A 19,770-nucleotide genomic window follows, 5' to 3' on the forward strand; every position below is an offset into this window, starting at 1 on the left:
TTATTTTTTGGAATGTCTTAAAATTCAGGATGTTGCATTCTGTGTTCTGGTTATTTAATGTAATTGCATCTTTAGTTACTACTTGTCTGATTAAACAGTGCAGTGTAAGGTGTCCTCTCCGCTGGCAGGACATTGATGTGACGATTTGTGAGATAAGAATATTTACAGAAGGAAAATTATAAATTTATTTAAAACATCTGTGAGTTAAACAGACATGTACAAGCACTTGTACTTCTTTATGTAGACACTCCTGGACCCTCATGTATATGGATATATTTGCTTTACCAACAAGAAGAGGCATTGAGCAGTGCAGGCCTCATAGAAGTTTTGGCCAAAACATGGACTTGTAAAGAGGATAAACTGTCTTGACAAGAATAGAAAAATGATACAAGATGCATAGTTCTGTAAGAAGGGATTCAGCATGGCAATACTTGCATGGCAAAGTGGAAAAAGACTGCCCAGGTCAGGATGCAGGTCTTGCACAAAGCAAGATGATCACCTAAGGTACAGGCAATACAGAACTCTTTCAGTTTGAGAGGTTGGTAAAAATAAGTAAGTGGATTATAGAGCTAAGTAAACTTGGAATTGGGATATTTAATCTGGTACTGCATTCATGATGCTTGTTCTTATTTTGGCAAAATGAAATCATGCCTATATTAAGTAGTATAAACAGAGCAGCTTGGTTTAACTGTATTTAAAGGAGGTTTGTGCCACTCCTTAGTGGGTTAGAATATTTTTTTTTATTGAGACATTCTGAATTGGAGCACAAAAAAGCTGTGCTGTATGAAATTGAAATGTCTAAAAAACTTAGTGATCTGTGTGTTCTTTCATGTTGGGGGCTGAATTTAATTTTTTAAAATATTATTAGAATCCATCATTGGGTATTTGTACCCAGTCATTTATTGTCCTGCAGTTGTTATGGAAATCTGTATGACCCAGTTTATTCTGGGTGTAAACGTGGCTGCTGGTGTATTGTGCTATATGGTTTTGAGTACAAGCTGGCTGGGTTTGGTATCTGTAAGAGAATCCAGAAAGGAAGTTAATTATGCACATATGTATACAGATAGAGAGAGAGGCGTTTTACAAAAATTTAAATCCACAAATAAAAGGAATGGTATCCTTTTGTTGCTACAGTCAGTTAAACTCTCTGTTAGCAAAATTAAAAACTTGTGATTTGCTTTCCCTCCCAGCCCCAGTCAGACTTGTTGGAGCTGATCCAGGTCATGATTGTTGTGTTTGGAGAGGAACCTCCAGTCTTTTCCCGGCCTACTGCTTCCTCCAGCTACCCACCTTACCAGGCAACAGGCCCACCAACCAGTAAGTGCTCGTCACTACTGATTTCTGCAAATAATCATATTAGTATTTCAAAGGGATTGTTGCCCTGCCCAGTCTGCCCACAAATAATGCATTTTACTTCTTATATTGCTGGCTAATGAATTCACCTGGGCTGTACCTTGTTGGACTCAATGATCTTAAAGGTCTTTTCCAATCTAAAAGGTTCTATGAGTCTAAGAATTTGGGGGGGGGATTTTGGGTTTTGGAGGGGAGAAATCAAGTTTGTATTATGACAAAGCAAAACCCAGACAAAACCAGAACACACTCAATCACCCCCAAGCTCCTCAATAAACCAGTGTCCTGTCAGCATTTCAAGATTAGACTTAAAAAGAGATTATTCAAATAACTTTGTATCTCAGGTTTTTTTATTCTAATTATACAAACCCATCTTTTAAGTTTCCAGTAACCATTGATTTCATAAGCACAAGCATGCTTACTGCTTGTGTTTCCTAGGCCTATGCTCCTGTTTGTGTGGTTTATTTTTTTTTTTTTCAAATTGCTGGCTGAATATTAAAAAAACCCCTGCCTTGTGATTTTTTTTATTCTTTATTCTCTGTTCATTTGGTGTTCTGACTTGGTACCCATTCTTATTTTCTTGCAACATTCCTCAAGACTTTTAAAATCATTTCTTTATTTAAAGTACTGGAGGCATCTTACTTTAAAGACTGGGGATGATATGTAGGTAGGGGAAAAAGAGGAAGTGAGAAACAGAAAATCCTAGAAATTCTTCCAGGAGGAGACTCTATATTGGGTGGAAAAAACCCAAAAAAACCAGTAGCATAGACCTCCTCAAGCCAAAGACTGGGACAGTAGGGGAGGGGGAGCAGGTTAGGTGGGGATCTTTTAATGATGATGTAACGGTTCCACATGAATTTAATGGCAGAGTAGCTGTATTTGGTGTTAATTATTTTTGTTGGATTTTTAAGGCTGTGTCCATTTTCTGTTGAAATAATGACTTTTACTTGGTCACAGTGTTACATTTGAAAAGCTGAAGTGCTATTCATTGCCATTTACAGCAGAACCCATTTTTAGCAAGGTCTTAGGCTCTTAACCTGTGAGAAAATGGGTAGCAAACATAAATGGGACCATTAGGAATAATTGACTAAAGGCAGGTGTTGTTTGGGACTTTTCAGCCTGTCTGTGGCTACCCTGCCTGTGAGACCACCAGGTGATTGGATTGTCCTGATTTTCCAGGAACAGTGGGGGTCAGTATAAGTGTAGTTTTAGCAGAGGCTGTGACTTGTGCCTTAAGGACAAACTTTCAATGAACCACACTTGATTACTCTTGTAGTCACTCAAAGCTGAAGTGCTTTGAATTACTATTTTGAAGTGAATTGAAGTACTGTGAATTACTTCACAGATTAAGTAATTTTAGTGAAAATGTTTTGGGGTTTTGAAGTTATTAATAGCTCCTTAGTTTTACTAGTGTAATCAGACTTTCCTTATTTTACAGACATTTACGTGTGGGTTTTTTTCAAGTTCTAGATAGATTGTTTAAGAAGAAATGAAGTTCTTTGACAAAAATTTTAATCATTTGAAAGCACTGAAGGGTGGAAATAGCTCAGCTCTTAAAAAAACAAAGCTACTTGATGTAATATTCCAAAAATTGCTAGAAATGTGGAATAAGTATGTCCTAAACATAATCTTTGTCAGCTTTTCAAGAAAAATCTTAGAATTGCCAAGACTGTTAAAGCTTTAGATCTTTATATGTGCTGATAACAAATGTTTAAACGTAACTTCTAAATAGCAGAAATTACTGGATAAGGACATGGTTGGATTATTAAACAGATAATAAACTACTCTGAAAGTACTTAAATTATGCACTTCTTATTTAATGAGTAAAATCATTGGCTAGAAAGGTTAAATTCTTTTTTCAGCTATTGTATAAAACATGGAGACAGCTCTTCAGCTGGGTCATCTTTAATAACATGCTGCTTCTTTGTTTTCTGAACCTTGCTGCGGGCTCTTTTTTTTTCTTGGTACACGTACTTGTTGTGCATTTTCAAATAAAACCTATTTTTATCCATGCAGTGATTAGTTTAAAGTCATGATTAAGAAAAAAAATCAGTATAACAATAAGGTTATTTTTATATGTGAGGAAGAACTTCTTTACATTGAGGGTTTTAACTTCTGAAATGCAAAAATACACAAAATCCTTGTTTTATTTAGCTTCCTATGTGCCAGGAATTCCAGGTGGAATATCTCCCTATCCACCATCGAGCACTCCAAACCCAAGGTAAGAGCTCCTTTAAACCATCATCATTTACCTCAGAGAGAGTTTCACTGAAGAGTGTCTAATCATAGTTGTATTTTCTTATGGTGCATTTGTTGTATAATTATTCATGTTAGCAGGGTTTGTTAAAAGTGAGGGCTGAATTCTTGTCAGTAGTCAGAAGAAAGTTGGATGAAGGTTTAGCTTGCTTAGTGTTGCTTCAAATAAAATGTATATATGGGTGATAAATAGATTTTGAAATTACCTAACTCCTAGCTGTTATCTTCCTTCACTCATATATTTTTATGAGGTTGATATATTAACATGACATACAAAGAAATGTACCTCTGGAAGTCAAGATTTAATTAGGAACTCAAAAATTGAAAAAAACCACTGCTGAGTTAATACAAACCTTGACTCCAGTGTAAATGTGGACTTAATTCAGAGCACTCTAAGGGAATTTGAAGGACACAAAGTTACTTTAAAAGCTTTTTATTAGTATTAGCCAAGATTTTTTTCTATATAATAGTTCAGAATAAAGCATTTCCAGAAGACTTGCAGATCTGTCTGAGTAAATAGTGAGATGTTGACTACTGCCTCCTAGTGTGTACTTATATTTTTTACATCATCATTAATTGGTTTTGTTATTAATATCCTTATGTCCTGATTTTGTGGTAGGGAGCATATGAGATGTTGCTCTAATATGGAGCATTTTGATTAAAAAAAAAAATTAAATGTAACACCTGTGAAGATTGTGGAAGAGGGGGAGTGTTATGTTTAAGAGGTGAAAATTGGGATTTTTATAAAGTTCTTACAGCATGATTTTACCTCTAATATGTTTATTTAAAGTGCTCTGTTTGTACAAAAGTAATAGAAGACACTGTTTTTAAAATATATAATTTATGAATTAATGGGAAGGGTTTAAGAACTGTTAAATTTGCAGTTACCTGAAGAGAGACAGAATATGCTTTTTTTTATATTTTTGCAGGGGTTTGTGGACCACTTTGTTTAATTACAGCCATAGTTAATACTGTGCTGCATGCAGGTGTTTGTCAGTTCTAGTACTGACTAATTTGTGTCCTGTTTTAGTTGATAGCAAATGTATTTTATTTTAGAAAGTGTGTTGTAGATTGTCATATGTCATCTCATAGTTGTTTCAGTGAGCAAACGAATACTTTTGCCTTCTTCGTCCTTCAGAGCAGGACTGAGAATTTCTGGGGGAGTTTGTTTCACCTTGCAACCATATTTTTGCACAGGATTTTTAGGTTTACATAAAGCAGCTCATCAGTCGTGATTTTAACTCTTCTCATATTAAAAATTACTCATTTTGAGATTGCTGTTTGGGAGTTTTGTAGCTAGAATAATGTTCTTTGGATACTTGTGAGGTTTCCTATAGCAAGACTGAAGAGACTTAGGAGAAACTTGTTATCCAAATGTTGACTCAGGCAATAATGAGATAGAGTTGCAGATTAAGAGGTATCTTTAAATAATACCAGAAATACCAGTTGTGAAGGATGTTGATGTGAACAGGAAGAAGGCCTGCAATTTAACATTTTGTTATGTAAATGAATGTTTAGCGTGGTGCAACAAAGATAATACAGGTGGATGATATTTTACTAATAGTTGCATAACATTAGCATGTCTTTCTTTGTCAAAGCAGCTACCCAACTATCCTTCTCCAGCTGGTGTTCCATTTCCAGCAACCACTAGTGTTCAGTACTACCCTTCTCAGCCTCCTGTCACCACTGTTGGTGAGTACCTTGGAAAGGATTTCTCTGAAGTAAAGCTTCTCCGTATGACTGATATATAAAGAAATAAAATGGAAAAAGGAATATGTTGTTCTTACTCTGAACTTCCAAAGTATTGATCTCTAGTGTAAAATTTATTCAGAGGAAGAAAAAATACATTTCTATGTCCTTCATCTTAAATTTTATTCAGTCGGAAATTCAGTAAATTCCTGGTTTACACAATACATTGTGTGTGCTCTATGAATATTTTGAAGAGCACTGCATGTAACTACATGTTTTTTTCCTCACCCTTTAACTGTAGGTAACTTCTGATTGTCTGTATTGCTCTGTTCATGGTTTAGAAAAATACTTTTGTTGTCGTTTTAGCATCTACTGGACTCTCTTTAGTTACACTTTCTTTCCTCCAAAAATAGTAACTTTCTAAGTAGCAGTTTGGAAATGAGCTTCAATTTTTCCTGAGTTTCTTCTCCAACCTCTCCCTGTTGCTTCTTATTGATCTCTACTTGTCATTTCCTCCATTGTTCCCTTCAGCATCAGGATTTAGGGTATTCACATGTGTCTTTTCCCAGTCTGCTGTTCTATGGCCCTTTGCTGATGCAGGGCACGAGCTTGCTTTCCACCCTGCCCCTCACTTTCAGTGTATGTGTAGAAGACTGGGAACCAGTGATAAGTATCATCTAGTTAAGTGGGAAGCTGGTGCAGTAACTTTCCAGCTGTTGATGGTCCTTTTGGCACCGTTGTATGGTGAGGGTATAGATTGTGTTGTGACGTTGTTCACGATATCAATCCGTTGTAGTGTCTTGCACCATAATTTAAAAGTACTTCCATGGATTCTTCATTTAATGTGTGAATTCCCAGTTATTTATGGAATGGCCTGGGTTAGAGTCATAGAATGTCTTTTCTTTCCAGAACTGTGTGTATTTTGTGATTTTGCTTCACATACATGGGGACAAGGCAAGGGAAGAGAGATGCTTCTACTTTACTCTTACTAAATATCTGAGGAGTTCTGTTACTACAGAATTTGAAAGCAGCAGTAAGTTGTATGTTGTATTTTTCTTGTGCTGATCCTGTCCTTTGTGTCCAAGTTCTTTCAGCCTTTTCAGTAGGAAAGTCTTTTCTGAAAGTTCTTGCTGCTTCAGTGGTCCCTCCCACTCTGAGGTGATGTGGGTCTGCCACTCACAGTGCAAGGAAGCTGCTGTCCCAAGTAGCTCAAATAGTGCTCAGTGTTGTGGGGCTGCACTTGTTGTCCTGGAGAATTAATGCTCTCCACTGGCTCTCCTGTAGGGAGCTGATAACATTTCTATGGGAACGTTGGCTTTCTGCTCAAAACAAATGTTTTCTCAATTTTTTTTCCCAAACAAATCCAGTTTTGCCTTTATGTAGCAGGAGTTAATTTAAATATAGATACGTTCTGTTTCATTTCTTTTACCTTGTTTTCACCCCCTACTGAAGATGATGGAGGTGCAATATCGCAAAGATAGAAGGCGATTCCAGTCCCGAGTTAGATCATCGTGTGATACCGTGTTTGTAGTGCCAGGTTTCTTAGGTGACCATTTAACATTACACTGACTCATTTGCTGCAGCTACATAAATTCCCTACACCTGTTTGTAACGTGGCTTTATCTCTTGTGCCAGATGAATGCAACACATCCCTTTAATCATCCCTTATATTTGCAATATTGTGAGGTGTTTTTGTTTGTTGTGTTCGTTTTGTTGGGTGTTTTTTACAGTAGAGTATTGTTTTTTTCCTTTGCAAACTGAAAATTTTTCCTTTTCCTTTACAGTTGTTTGCTTGTTTGTTGTTTGGCTGTGTTTTATTGTAGTAGTTATTTAGGAGGATATCGTTGCTACAACTTCAGAGTGTTATGTGGGTGGTGGTGGTGTTTCCTATAGTGAGCCTAGTTGGAACTGAATGAAAATGTTCATGCAAAGTAGCTCAAGTTTTTAACAATCACTGCTTTTTTCAATAGTCCCTTCAGGCTTTTTCTTTCTGTTCAGGGTCATATGCCATTAATTACCTTTTCTGATGCAGTTACTGGTTTGATGATTCTGTAAGGTCACTTCTGAAACCAGACTCTGCCTAGTAAAGGTAAAGGTTTTCAGAGTTACTATGGATTATATGACCATGTGCATAAAATCTTCCCCAAGCTGGGCTAATTATGGAAGTGACAGAAGATGGTACGGGTTCATGCTCTTATAAGAAGATACATTGATGCAGCTGTATTAAAATGATGCTTTTTATGTTCAAAGACCTCTTCCCTACCTGGTGGCATTTCTGTGTGAACTTTCATTGTATTAAGTGTATTGTGATTTTATTTTTTTTTTCCTCTGTCCTACTTTACTGTGAAGTGAGCCTTGCATAAAAACTCCCTGAGTGAGGGATGTCAGTGAAACATAAGAAAAGGAAGTAAACATAAGTTCTACTGATACTGGTTCTGGCTGATTCTGACTTTGTGTTAGAGAATAATTCATTGTGTAAAAGTAAACAGTAACTAAAATCTAGCATAATGGTGTTTTTTGAAGGGAATCAGGCCTTTTGATTGGGAACAATTGTCTGCCTTAAACAGGAAGTCCTAAACAGTGAATAAACTCTTTGTCCCAGATAGTTTGACTGACTTGTTCAAGTTTTTAACTTCTCCATGTAGAAATGCTGTTCTTTTCTCCTTTTCATATGAAGCAGATTGATGGATTCCTGTTTTTTGTGTATGGTGCTATTTGACAACTTCTGTTGCTGGCTCTAACAGTTAACCAAAATTTTGTAATTGTCTTGTTGACTGGCAAAAAAGGGTGAATTTTTTAGGCCAGAACTGTAAATCAGATGAAGTATTGGGACACTCATATTTCCCTAAGGCTGTCTTTGCACCAGTTTGTTTAATATTCAATCTCTTTATTTTTTCAGTGGTAATTTGCTTTTTTTTTTTTTTAATATTCTGATGCAATTTATATGTATGTAAGTGCTCACAGTCGTAATGATTAAAATTTATGTTTTTTGTATTTTAGAAGGCTTTGGTGGAGTAGTAAGCATGATGTGCTTCTTCCTGTAGTTCCTGTCATTCATTTGCATAGCTTTATTTTTTTCTCACCCTATAGCTTGGTGTAGGTTGTGTGGACAAGAACAGAGTGAAAAAACATAGGGAAGAGAAACAAATTTATGCAGTCCTGTTTTGTTAGCAGAAGTCATAAAAAAACCCTCTTCAACTATAGAAGAGTCACATGAGGCAGTGATGAATATCTTTTCACTTTGTTGTTTTTGAAATCTAGGGCACTGGAGATGTGATGTACATAATGCTGTAACAGCTTCAGGGTTTTTGGTAGCTGTGTCTCTGTATAAAAAGATACTCTGCTAAAAATTCTTTTTGCATAATTTCCTTTGTGGTTACAGAGCTTCAAATCACTCTGAGTTTCATTCATAGGAGTTGTAAAGTTTAGGCACAACAGGTTGCTGTAATTTTTGCTTTGTCAGTAGTTGTTACAATCCAGTTGAAATATTCAGTGATCTACAAGGTGTGAGGCACAAAGCCTGGGGAAACTGTGACCCTCCAGTTATTCCCACAAAATAACTGAAGTGGTTTGTGATAAATATACCAGTAGCCACTTCACATTCTCTGGAGCACTCCGAGTCGCTGGTCTGGAGACACGTCGCACTTCCTGTGACAGACACTAAGTACTTACCTTTCTATTTAAAAGTGTGTTAGTGACAGACTCTTGAAATTATCCTTGAAAGGCTGGTTTGCAAAAGCATATTTGGGTCTCCTGATCCTTCTGCTCACTTCCCCCTAGGAATGCACTGTTCTTGAGCCTGGAGGAAGTGATCCTTGAATATCCACATGCTCTCTTGGACCCCTCTTCCCTCTATGGTAAATTCCCATGGAATTCTTCCAGAATGTCTGTGAAGGGCCAGAGGTAGCTCTCCTGAGGTTCCAGGGTTGCAGTCGTATTCATTGCCCTGCTTTCTCCTTGTGGGATATGGAACTCCATGATCTCATGGACACTGTAGCCAAGGCTGTCCCAACCTTCACATCTGCAGTGAGACATTCCTGGTTAGTTATATAAGGTCCAGCAGCACATCTTTCCTGGTTAGCTGCATCTGTATCAGAAAGGTATTCTCAGTCCTTTCCAGGAATCTTCTGGACTGTGTGTTCCTGGTGGTGTTGTCCCTCCAGCAGGTGTCAGGGTGGTTCCCCATGAGAACCTGGGCTGCATGCCCTTCCTGGAAGTATCCCCACTTGAGCTGCATGGGTTGTCTCTGTAACTCTCCCTTTGTCTTTCCTAGTTTAGAACTTTCCTTACCAAGCCAGGCAATTCCAAAAACAAAACCAAAAAAACCCCAAAGTAATACCTGTAGTAGGCAAATTCGTTGTCTCAAGCCACCTGTTACATTAACTATGGTTGAATACATCCAGCCATTAACTCTTACTCTTCTTTAAAAGGTCTCAGACTAATAACATTTATAGACTTCAGAGGAAATGGCCAGCCCATTTTTAAATTAAGAAAGAGGGTGGTATATGGGAATTAATAAGTGAATGAATGGGTGCATACTCTATAAATATACTTGTGTCCATACTAATTTATGATTTCTCACTGTGGTCTCTTGCTGCTTCTGGAAATTAATTATGGAGAGCAGTTTATTTTACTGTCTCACATTGCTGATAGTACACGCAGCAGCTTGGCCACTTGCAATTCCAACTGGCTTTATACTGCAGCCAGTGCAGGGCAGCATTAACCTTATGCTTTGAACGTTCTTGTCAGGACCCAGCAGAGATGGCACCATCAGCGAGGACACCATCCGCGCTTCCCTCATCTCGGCGTGTCAGTGACAAGCTGAGATGGCGCATGAAGGAGGAGATGGATCGTGCACAAGCTGAGCTCAATGCCTTGAAACGCACAGAAGAGGACCTGAAGAAAGGACACCAGAAGCTGGAAGTAAGATGGTAACTCGCCTGGATCAGGAAGTGGTAAGCTGAGCCACATGTGCCTACCTTGTTCCTAGCAGTGAACAGAAGCTTGTAATTAATTTAATTATTAAGCATAATAGAAAAAACAAAGCTTCCAGTGCAGTTTGTCTTTTGCAGTTGGGTGCATGTGCTCAGGCTGAAACAAGTCAGAAATAGCAGTGACCATGAGATGCAGTGTCCTGCATGTGTCTTACAAATGTCATTGCTCGGTAGTAGAGGCACAGTATTATTTTTCCCCATCCTTCCTGTGAAAGTTGTTAGTGGTTGTGAGATTATTTTCATAATTATTTCTCAGTTCCTGATAATAATGTGTACAGCAGCACTGGAGAACATTTCAGAATGTCTTAGTGGCAGAGAACACTGATTTTGGTCACAGCCTCCTTGTATAACCCTGTCTTGTATAAACTCTCCCTTTTCCCAGAAGTCTCTCCCTACTCACAGTATAGCTCAGAAATTCCTGCAGTTTTTCATTAAGGCATCTTCCGCTTAGTCCATCTGCTCCTTGCACTGCTGCTCAGGGAGTAAGAGTTGTGGATTGATGAAGAGTTTCTGAAACCAGCTCAGTGTTCCAGATGTGGTTTAAAAAAAATTATTAGAAATTATTAATTGGACTAGAGAACTGGGGATACCACACTCCAAAGAAAATAATTACTTTGGCTTTGCTTTATTATTATCTTTAGCTAGCTTAAAGGATTATTTTTCCTAATGTAGCAACTTGGAAATACTTGGAGTGTTGGCATGCCTTCTCTACAGTTTAAATGGGTAATGGATTGGCATTATCTAAAGCAGATGTTACTTTTTCAAAAGGAAAGAATCTGAAATCTACAGATTGATAGCTCTTTCTTTTGTTAAAATCATCATCGAAGTAAGCAAAGAAGTACGGAATTAACTGGTATGTCCAGAAATCTTTCATCCAGACAATTGTATCACAGAAGGTAAATAAACATCTTAATTGTTTTTTAGGCTGAAGTTGACAAGAACATTGAACTTCTCAAAAAGAAGGATGAGGAGCTCAGTTCTTGCCTTAGAGAAAATGGAAAGTCAGTCAGAAAATAATGACATAGATGAGTTATTATTCCTACAGCACCGCTTTACAAGCAGATCCTGAACTTATATGCAGAGGAAAATGCAATTGAAGACACCATCTTCTACTTGGGGAAGCATTGAGACGTGGAGTGATAGATTTAGATGTCTTTTTAAAGTAGGTTTCATGGGATGTTTCTAAGATGTGCATTTTAAATGTGTTACTTTGGACTCTTTGGTTCAGCTGACTAATGTTTCACGGTCTCCTCACAGAAAAGGATCCTGTAGGAAACAGAAGTATTTATATGTTCAAGCTTAAATTTTAGAAAGGTAATTCAGAATTAAAAGACCAATTTTAAAAAGCATTATAGATAGAAAGTCATATTGTTTTCCTTCTTGTGTACCTTGCTAGTTCTGTTTATCTTCTGTTAGAAGAACAATTCTCTGGCCCATGGGAAGTGTTGTGAGTCTGATTTCACCCTTGGAGTGCATATTATTACTTTGATAAGAATGTGTGGAGTAACTAATTCATTAAATTGTAATAATAAAATAACTAATTATTAATAATTTAAAAATCACAAAAAATAAACTGTAGTGATTGCATTTGGTAGCCACCTGCCAGTCATTTTAAGCCAAGAAAATGCCATTTAGTAGAATAGTGAATTTAGTGTTTCCAAAAAACTGACATCCCATTTGGGTCATAGAACGTGCCGTGCTTTGAACATTTGGATTGCAGCATTATGAAGTTTTTATCAGAACTTTGCCAACAGGCAGCTGTTGTTTTTCTTTCTGCAGCATGTACGTCTTCTGTCTCGCAAGCAGTTCCAGCTGAGGGCATTGATGCAGAAAGCAAGGAAGACTGCTGGACTCAGTGATCTACTACTAAATTCCCAGACTTTACCTGGGAAGTTAGATTTCCTTTTGAAGCAGCCACTCTCTTGATCTTTCTCTTAATCAGTAGGTGCCCAGAGTAAGTTATTACATCATTCAAGTGTAAGATATTTTGAATCAATAATATATTTTCTTTTTGGTAAAGACTAGCTTTTATTAATGCACTTTCTATCTCCTGTAATCTTTGTGCTGGTGGACTTAACGCTGAATAAAACTTGTTGCATATTTTCTTCCTCTACAGAACTGTGTATGATGTGCTTTCTTTTCAAACAGGGCCTGCTTTATGCAGTGTCAGCTTAACCATACTTTCACTTTACTTGTGAGATTTGGAAGATGTTGTACCAAACTGGAAAAATTCACATTTATTATGACCAGTGAAAACTGAAAACTCAAACGGTTCTTGGTCTCAGCACCATAAACCAGCATGGCTGAAGATTGAGCCTTTGCCTTAAGGTTTTTCTTGTTACTGTTGGCGCTGAAGAAGTTCATTTCAAAAAACTGGGTGAGAATTCCATAACTACATAACTGCCTGAAGCCTCCAGCACAGCTGCACACATAACATTATTACACAGGTGATGCTGGAGTTAGTGGGACTTGAAAAATAGAATTGATTCAGGTGTGTGGAAACAGAGCTACATGGGGGAGAGACAAAGCCCTATTAAGAAAAACAAGGAGACAGAAATAACAGTTTGTGGTTTATTTGGTGTTGTAGTTGGTACTACAGTTGGACAGTCACTGTCTTGTTGCACATAGAAGTCTTACCATTTTTTAAACATGCTCAGGAGACAGAACTTACAACTAGACTGATATAGTACACAAAAATAAGGTTCTCTAAGAAGAAAATATCCACAAAAATTCCAAAGCAGTGTTAGGAAAATACACTTGGACCTATCAATAGTGAAATATTGAAGCTATTCAGCTGGCAGAGAAGGTTGGTCAATTGGCTTGACAATCCTTTAACTTCAAGAAAAGTCTTTGGTTTCACATTGTGTAGCAATTACTTACTCCTTATTCTTTTGAACCAACATGAGGAAAAGGCAAAGGGTTTTTTAGGCAGTGCTGCTTTGATTGCTGGATTTCTGTCATACCACTTCACTGAACAAGACTGACTAAGGTTATCTAGCTCTGGCTAAGAACATGGGTGTCTGTGACCAGGGAAAACCCCAGATTAGTTTCCTAATGCTATCTTCAGGAAACTCCATTGTTCAGATTTGAGCTTTTTGTGTGTTCTAGTTGAGATAAGACATTGAAAGATTTGACTTACTTGGAAAGTGCAACGTAAGACAAACCACTAAACCCATTAGACTGCTAAGAGCCAAAAACTGCTTGGGCAGGTTTAAAACTGTAGTTCCTTCTGGATTGCCCACAGTGTGTCTGCACTCTTCCTTAATTTGTCCTCTTCCTCAGGTTTTAGGATCATCTTTACTACATCAGTGATGCCATTATTGCCCAGTACGCAAGGAACACTTAGGAAGACATCTTCTTTTATTCCATGCAAGCCCTGAAAAGTACATAAGGATTGTTAGGCTGGAATTTATCAATGTCTGTATATGTCATAGAATATCCTATCAGGAAACTAAATTTAGTTGAAATTAAACTAGAAAGTGATCACTGTTTTTCAGAATTCCAGAGATACTTAATTCTCAGTAAAACAGAAATTAGCAAAAAGGGGCTGCTCACCTTAACAATTGTAGAGATGGGGTGCACTCTTCTCAAATTCTTCATAATACTTTCAGCTAGGTCTCCCACAGAAAGACCAATAGCCCAGGATGTGTACCCCTTCAGTTTGATCACCTCATAGGCACTGCAGAGACACAGGCACTCATTAAAGAACAAGTACCATCAACCAAACACTTCAAGTTTGTAAGAAAGGCTTTTGGAGGTGTCCTGATCAATTTGGAGGCATCAGAAGGCTTGACTGATTTGCTGGCAGGACCAAAATGAACTCAGCAGTGAATAATTCTATTTGCATTTTACACTAGTCCACACAATTATACTGGAAACCTAGTTGTTTAAGCTCTTCCCTAATTTAAAGTTTACTAATCCTGAAAATTTAACTGCCAAATCTACATTGCTTCTTAAAATATTATTTCATGTTCTGTTATGTTTGCGTCCTGACATTTGGGGCTGCTGAGGGATTCTGGATCTGGGTACTGCAGTTCAGAGATTTTTCAGCTCTTCATCATTTGTTCTTGTGTTGAAATTTATAAAAAAGCCAAACCAGTATTTACCTGTCCACGACCTGCTTATGGACCTCTTTCCAGTGTTCCTTGTCTCCATCAGTTCCCAAGTCTGGATGAAGGGCCTTCAGGGAGACACCAGCAACATTCACTCCACTCCAGACAGGTACTGAAAGTTACACGTAGGTTAATTGTCTCACAACACTTAGTCCTTCTCAAATTAACAGCTCACATAAGATCTACCTGGATTAATCTGCAACACATCACTTAGGATTTAGCTATGACTTTAAATATAGTATGACCTATAAGGCAAATCTAAATTGCAGGCCGAGAACCTAGGAGCACATCAACACTTATACACGGCGTCACAAAGTTTCAATACAACTTTTAAAAAGTGAAATACCTGGGCAACATGAACTACAGTGACAGTCACTATATATTTTGCAAAGTTTTCTCAAAACAAGAATTGATTCCAACTGCATTCTGGTGGGTGTCAGGAAGCAGACAGTACTGCTCTGGTGCTGCTTGGAAAAGTACAGGTTAAATGAGGAGAAAGTTGTGCTTTCTCCTGTCCTCCAGACTTGCCTCTGCACTTCAATTCCTATGTACAGTAATTAAGAGATGGCAGCTGAGTGACTGCCACTAGGTCTGGTGCAGATCTTTGAGAGGCCCTTGCAGAGAACTTTATCATCTTCCTGCTTCAGTTTGGGGTTTTTTTGGGAGTTACGGGAACAATTTAGCCTAGAAATGTTTAGCCACCTCAGGTTACAGTAATGACCTTTTCAAGCAGTCACTCAGGTCAAATATAGATCATCTAGGGTTACTCTGTGCAGCAAAAGACTTAAATCCGGACTGGCCTTTTTAAGGCGCTGCAGTGCAAAGGTTTTGGAGCAATGTTTTGCTGTAGCTTTTCAAGGTGTTTCTGGCAAACAAAGCATCAGGGAGTTCTGTGTAACAGCCAGCCCAGTTTCACCCTTACCACTGGAATCTCCGTGCTCTCCAACAATCCATCCATGGCAGCTCAGAGGGTGGATGCCCAGCCTTTCTCCCATGAGGTGGCGGAAACGGGCAGAGTCCAGATTGCAGCCACTACCGATCACACGGTGTTTGGGAAAGCCACTGATCTTCCAGGCCACATAGGTCAAAATATCCACTGGAGGGAGAACAAGGGGGTAACAAGTGCCACTCATGAGCAAATTGATAATGGGGATGGCACCTTCCATTCATCTGTAAGCATTTTACCTGCATGCTAGTTGCATGGAACAGAGCACAGAGCAGTGCTCGTGGCCAGGCACTGCAGTGGACTAACATAATGTCTGTTTTACACAACCTAATAACTGCTTTTAAACAGTCTCTCAGCTCTGCCTTTATGCTATGCATGCAATTATCAGTGAACCTTACTGAGCTCAAGGTCATTTGGATTGAAGACCTAAGTTTATTCCTCAGAACACCAAACTGCTGAGCCTGGAGAGGGAAGATGACAGTTGTTGCTATATGGATATCATAGAATGGTTTGGGTTGAAAGGGACCTTAAAGATCATTTCATTCCAACACTCTGCCATGGGCAGGGACACCTTCTACTAGACCAGGTTGCTCAAAGCTCCATCCAACCTGGCCATGACTACTTCCAGGAAAGGGGCATCCAGAACTTCCTTGGGCCAACTCCTCCAGTATCTTACCACCTTCATAATAAAAAATTTCTTCCTTACAGCTAACCTAGATATACCTCTTTCAGTTAAAGCAGTTACCCCTTGTGCTATCACTACATGCCTTGTAAATAGTCTCTTTTAGGCCCCTTTAGGTACTGGAAGGTTCTCCAAGGTCTCCCTGGCGACATCTCTTCCCCAGCACAAGTATTTTTTAAAGCCTGTGCACTAATGTCACCTTACTGAAAAACACTATTCTCTAAGCCAAATCCTCTTATGGCAACACAAGACAAACCTGGGTTTGAGACAATAAGCAGCTTGCAGTCAGGACTGTATTTAACAACATTGGGAATGATGAATTTGAAGATATTCACATTGCGCTGGACCAAGTTAAGGCGGCTCTCTCCTTCTTGCTGCCGGGCACCAGCAGTGACAATGACCAGCTTGGAGTGTGCAGTCACACTGTAATCTGCAGACAAAAGGCTGTGTCAAACATAACCTCTTACTACACATGGCTCAGAACAGGAGTTCTCACTTCCTTTCTGTACTGAGATCTCAAATTCTCAACTTTGAGGGTGCAGCAATTCCCTGGTAATTGTTACCGGAGACTTAGCCTCTATAGAAAGTTAAATTTTATTTTAAGACTGTGGCTCATTGCCACAAATGGCAACATTGTACCATGTATCACTGCAGGCAGCGATACTCCATGCTTCTCAGCCACAAATGGGACTAGGGGTAGCTGTTGGGGTATCACTCAGGGCAAGTGCTGTGTAGAAGGGGAAGAAGGTTCTGCCCTCATAACCTACTACCTGTGGGCACTGTAATTAAGGTATGAGCTGGTTAAGCCTTTGCCCTACTCAAGGCTCCCACTAAAAGTTATCAGAAGTAAGCAGTAATGAGTTCAGGGGTTAACTGGTTGTGAAATAAAGTTCTCTAAGGTGCACAAGTACTTAAGAAATTCATCTTTCTGTAATGAGTAGTGAACCCTGGAAGAAAATTCCTAGCTGGACTGGCCATAAGAAGGTATATTAAAAAATATACCAGCTGAGTACTATATCCATGAGCTTTCGCCCCAACAATTAGGGTGACAGGCTAAGTGCTAGACTTGGCTGTCCAGTGTGAGACCTGAAGTGGCTATCTCCATTTCAAAATAATGAGCACATGAGAGCCAACTACTTGCCTTTGCCAGAGACAATCTTTGGAGTTTTAAGGAAGAGGCTGCCATGCTGGAGATCCAGCATCTCTCCTCTGAGCTTGTCCTCCACAACATCAACAAGGGCGAGTTCATCGGCCAAGTCCTACAAGAGACCAAGAGTAATGGTAAGTTTACTGCCTCTTGGAGCAAAGCCCCCAGTTTTTAAACTGTGAAGTTACAATTATTTTAAAACCTACTTAAACAATTTTGCTCATCTCTAACACTTCACTTCTTCCCAGAGTCCTTCAATAAGTCCCCTGGGATATACACTTTCTTGAGTTCACTTTGTACTTTTCATAACCACATTCTGTACAATTTAGCAGGACAATAATGAAGAATAATTTAATAGCAGTTCATCCATAACCTAACTGCCAGTTAAGAAATGCAAGCCTGGTGTTAAACCCAGCATTTTCAATATGGTAGCTGAATGCAGAGGACAAGTCATTCAGAGTGTCAAGGACCAATTTTTCCAGACCACACTGCTCAAGACAAAAAATAACTCCTCGGTTCTCCATCTTTTTGTATATTTAGGCTATTAGACAATTCCTACTTAAAAAGGAGTCTGCAAGTCCCACAAAGGTAAATGCAGCTCATAAAATGATACATAAAGAACATACTATCTGATCCTGAGGCAACCCTGTGTTTACAAGAACTGCAGCTATTTGTTCTCTGTCAATAGCTTCAAGACTGTTGCTTCATTTCAGGCCAAACAAAGGATTGTATAACCAGAAGTTCATCTAATACGGTAGATTTTTTTTTTTCCCCTCTTTTAGGTTTCAGGTTCTTCTGCTGCTTCCTCCCAAGCTTGCCATTTTACCTTCATGAGGATGCTGATGGCACAGGCCCATTCCGACTGCACCCACACCAACCACGCTAATCTTATTTTCGGCATGACTGTGCTCCTGTTTGTGGAGAGTGTGGATGAGCTGATCCTTGAGAGACATGGTGCACTGCTGAAAGGAAAGCAACAGATTATTTCTCCAAGCTTTGGAGCTTTTACTGACACCAGAATATTTGTATCCAGCAAGACAGACTTTATTCCAGGATGATACAAAATGGATACAAAACACATGAATAAAACATCTGGCAATACTGCCTGTATGCCACAAAATGATTGCAAAACTGGAATTATTGATGACAATCCTCTGATCAAGCTCACCATAGCTTTGCCTCAAATGCAGCCTGAGAACAATTGATTATATTTATGTAGCTGGTGGCACTCCAGCAGCAGCAGTAGGATGGTTTCTAAATGACCATCCATATTACATTTAGGTACAGGAAGCCATTTTAGTACTTCTAAGCACAGCACAATCTGGCAAACTCTCTTCTCTCACCCTGAAAAACTGGTATTCTGTGCCCTGAAGCCTTTCCAGAGCTGAAGTTGTGCAACACTTAGGCAAGCCCTTTTTAGGCACAGCATGAGTCTCCACATCATGAATTTGTTTTGAAATGAAACTGCACAGTTTTGAATTAAGATGGCTGGAGTCTGGTGCTACCATCTCTCCCACCCTCACATTTTAGCTGCCAGCTGCACAGCATCCTGGTTAGATGGGTTCTGACAGCCCACGGGCACAATGATGACGAAGGATTGTGCATTCATCCCCATTTCTGCATCGAAGCCAACACCACGCTTTCCCAGGAAATGGTGCTGCACTGGGAGCAGCCTGGAGAGCCCAGGGCAGGAGCTGCTGCACAGACGGATGCAAGTACAGACACAACACGACTCTCCAGTGCTGAACAGGCGGCGACTCGTTCAGAGCACGAAAAGCCAAGCAGAGCAGCAGTTAAGGACTGTAAGTTTTGGGGCTGAGGGGAGGGGCAGGAAGCCAGGAGTGCCCTTATTTAGGAAAAATCAGCCAAGCTACGTCAGTCTTCATTTGCAGAAGCCTCCAGCAGCGTGGCCATGTAGTGCACTCTCCACGTGCTAAGTCCTCCCTTTGCACTACAAGCACTTCAATGCGCAAGGCTGATGAGAGCACGTCTGTTACACTTAAAAACTCAAAAACCTTTTGCTTTTAGAGTGCCATATCCCTTAAACAACAAGTCAGGGGAGTAGTAGGGTGGTCCACTAATGCTGTATTTCAAACGCAGCCCTACGCCCATCCTCAAGTCCGTTTGGCAGGATCGCTCCCTAGGGCCACACGCACCGATTAAGGGAAGCAAGTTAATCCACGGAGGCTCAAGGGGATGAAGGGAGGGGACGATGGCGGGGTTGTGAGTGGAAATCGCGCCGGCTGGACTCAAGCCCAGGGCTGTGCCCGCCACCACCACGGCCGGGGGGAGCCGGCGGAGCGGAGCAGACTTTGTCCATTCGGCGCCGCCTGCTCCACCGAGTCCCCCCGGAGGTTTGCGGGACAGCACCTCCTGCAAACCCCGTTCTTGCATCCCCCTGCACCCCCCCAGCCCGCCACGGCGATCGCACCTACCGAGCGTCCTCACCCAAGCGCGGCTGTGGCGGCAGAGCGGGGGAGGTGGCGGCCGCCGCCTTAAATACGGGCCGGGCGGCTGACGTGGGGCGGGCGGGCTGCGGTGCTGGGGACGTGCCCGCCGACACGTCGGGGTGGAGAGAGAGGGAGAGGGAGGAG

The 19,770-nt window shown here is 40.0% G+C and overlaps 2 protein-coding genes across 2 annotated transcripts in view; one reads left to right on the forward strand and one right to left on the reverse strand.

Annotated features, from left to right (window-relative positions):
* TSG101 (tumor susceptibility 101) overlaps positions 1 to 11,455 on the forward strand; it is a 12,368-nt gene extending 913 nt beyond the window's left edge. Inside the window, 10 exon segments of the mRNA XM_032113180.1 lie at positions 1,191 to 1,317; positions 3,505 to 3,571; positions 5,208 to 5,298; positions 10,045 to 10,103; positions 10,105 to 10,218; positions 10,221 to 10,250; positions 11,214 to 11,270; positions 11,272 to 11,317; positions 11,320 to 11,400; positions 11,403 to 11,455. Of these exon segments, the coding sequence (XP_031969071.1) occupies positions 1,191 to 1,317; positions 3,505 to 3,571; positions 5,208 to 5,298; positions 10,045 to 10,103; positions 10,105 to 10,218; positions 10,221 to 10,250; positions 11,214 to 11,270; positions 11,272 to 11,317; positions 11,320 to 11,400; positions 11,403 to 11,455 (725 nt within the window).
* A 1,391-nt stretch (positions 11,456 to 12,846) lies between these two features.
* LOC116445042 (L-lactate dehydrogenase A chain-like) lies at positions 12,847 to 19,716 on the reverse strand. The gene is given in 9 exon segments (XM_032111080.1): positions 12,847 to 13,665; positions 13,845 to 13,968; positions 14,396 to 14,513; positions 15,324 to 15,497; positions 16,286 to 16,459; positions 17,171 to 17,288; positions 18,003 to 18,029; positions 18,031 to 18,138; positions 19,612 to 19,716. Coding segments are annotated over 8 exon segments (999 nt in total). The 5' UTR covers positions 18,130 to 18,138; positions 19,612 to 19,716; the 3' UTR covers positions 12,847 to 13,500.
* Positions 19,717 to 19,770: the final 54 nt, after the last annotated feature.

This window comes from Corvus moneduloides, chromosome 6, assembly GCF_009650955.1.
Source record: "Corvus moneduloides isolate bCorMon1 chromosome 6, bCorMon1.pri, whole genome shotgun sequence".
In the NCBI taxonomy this organism is placed as follows: Eukaryota; Metazoa; Chordata; class Aves; order Passeriformes; family Corvidae; genus Corvus; species Corvus moneduloides.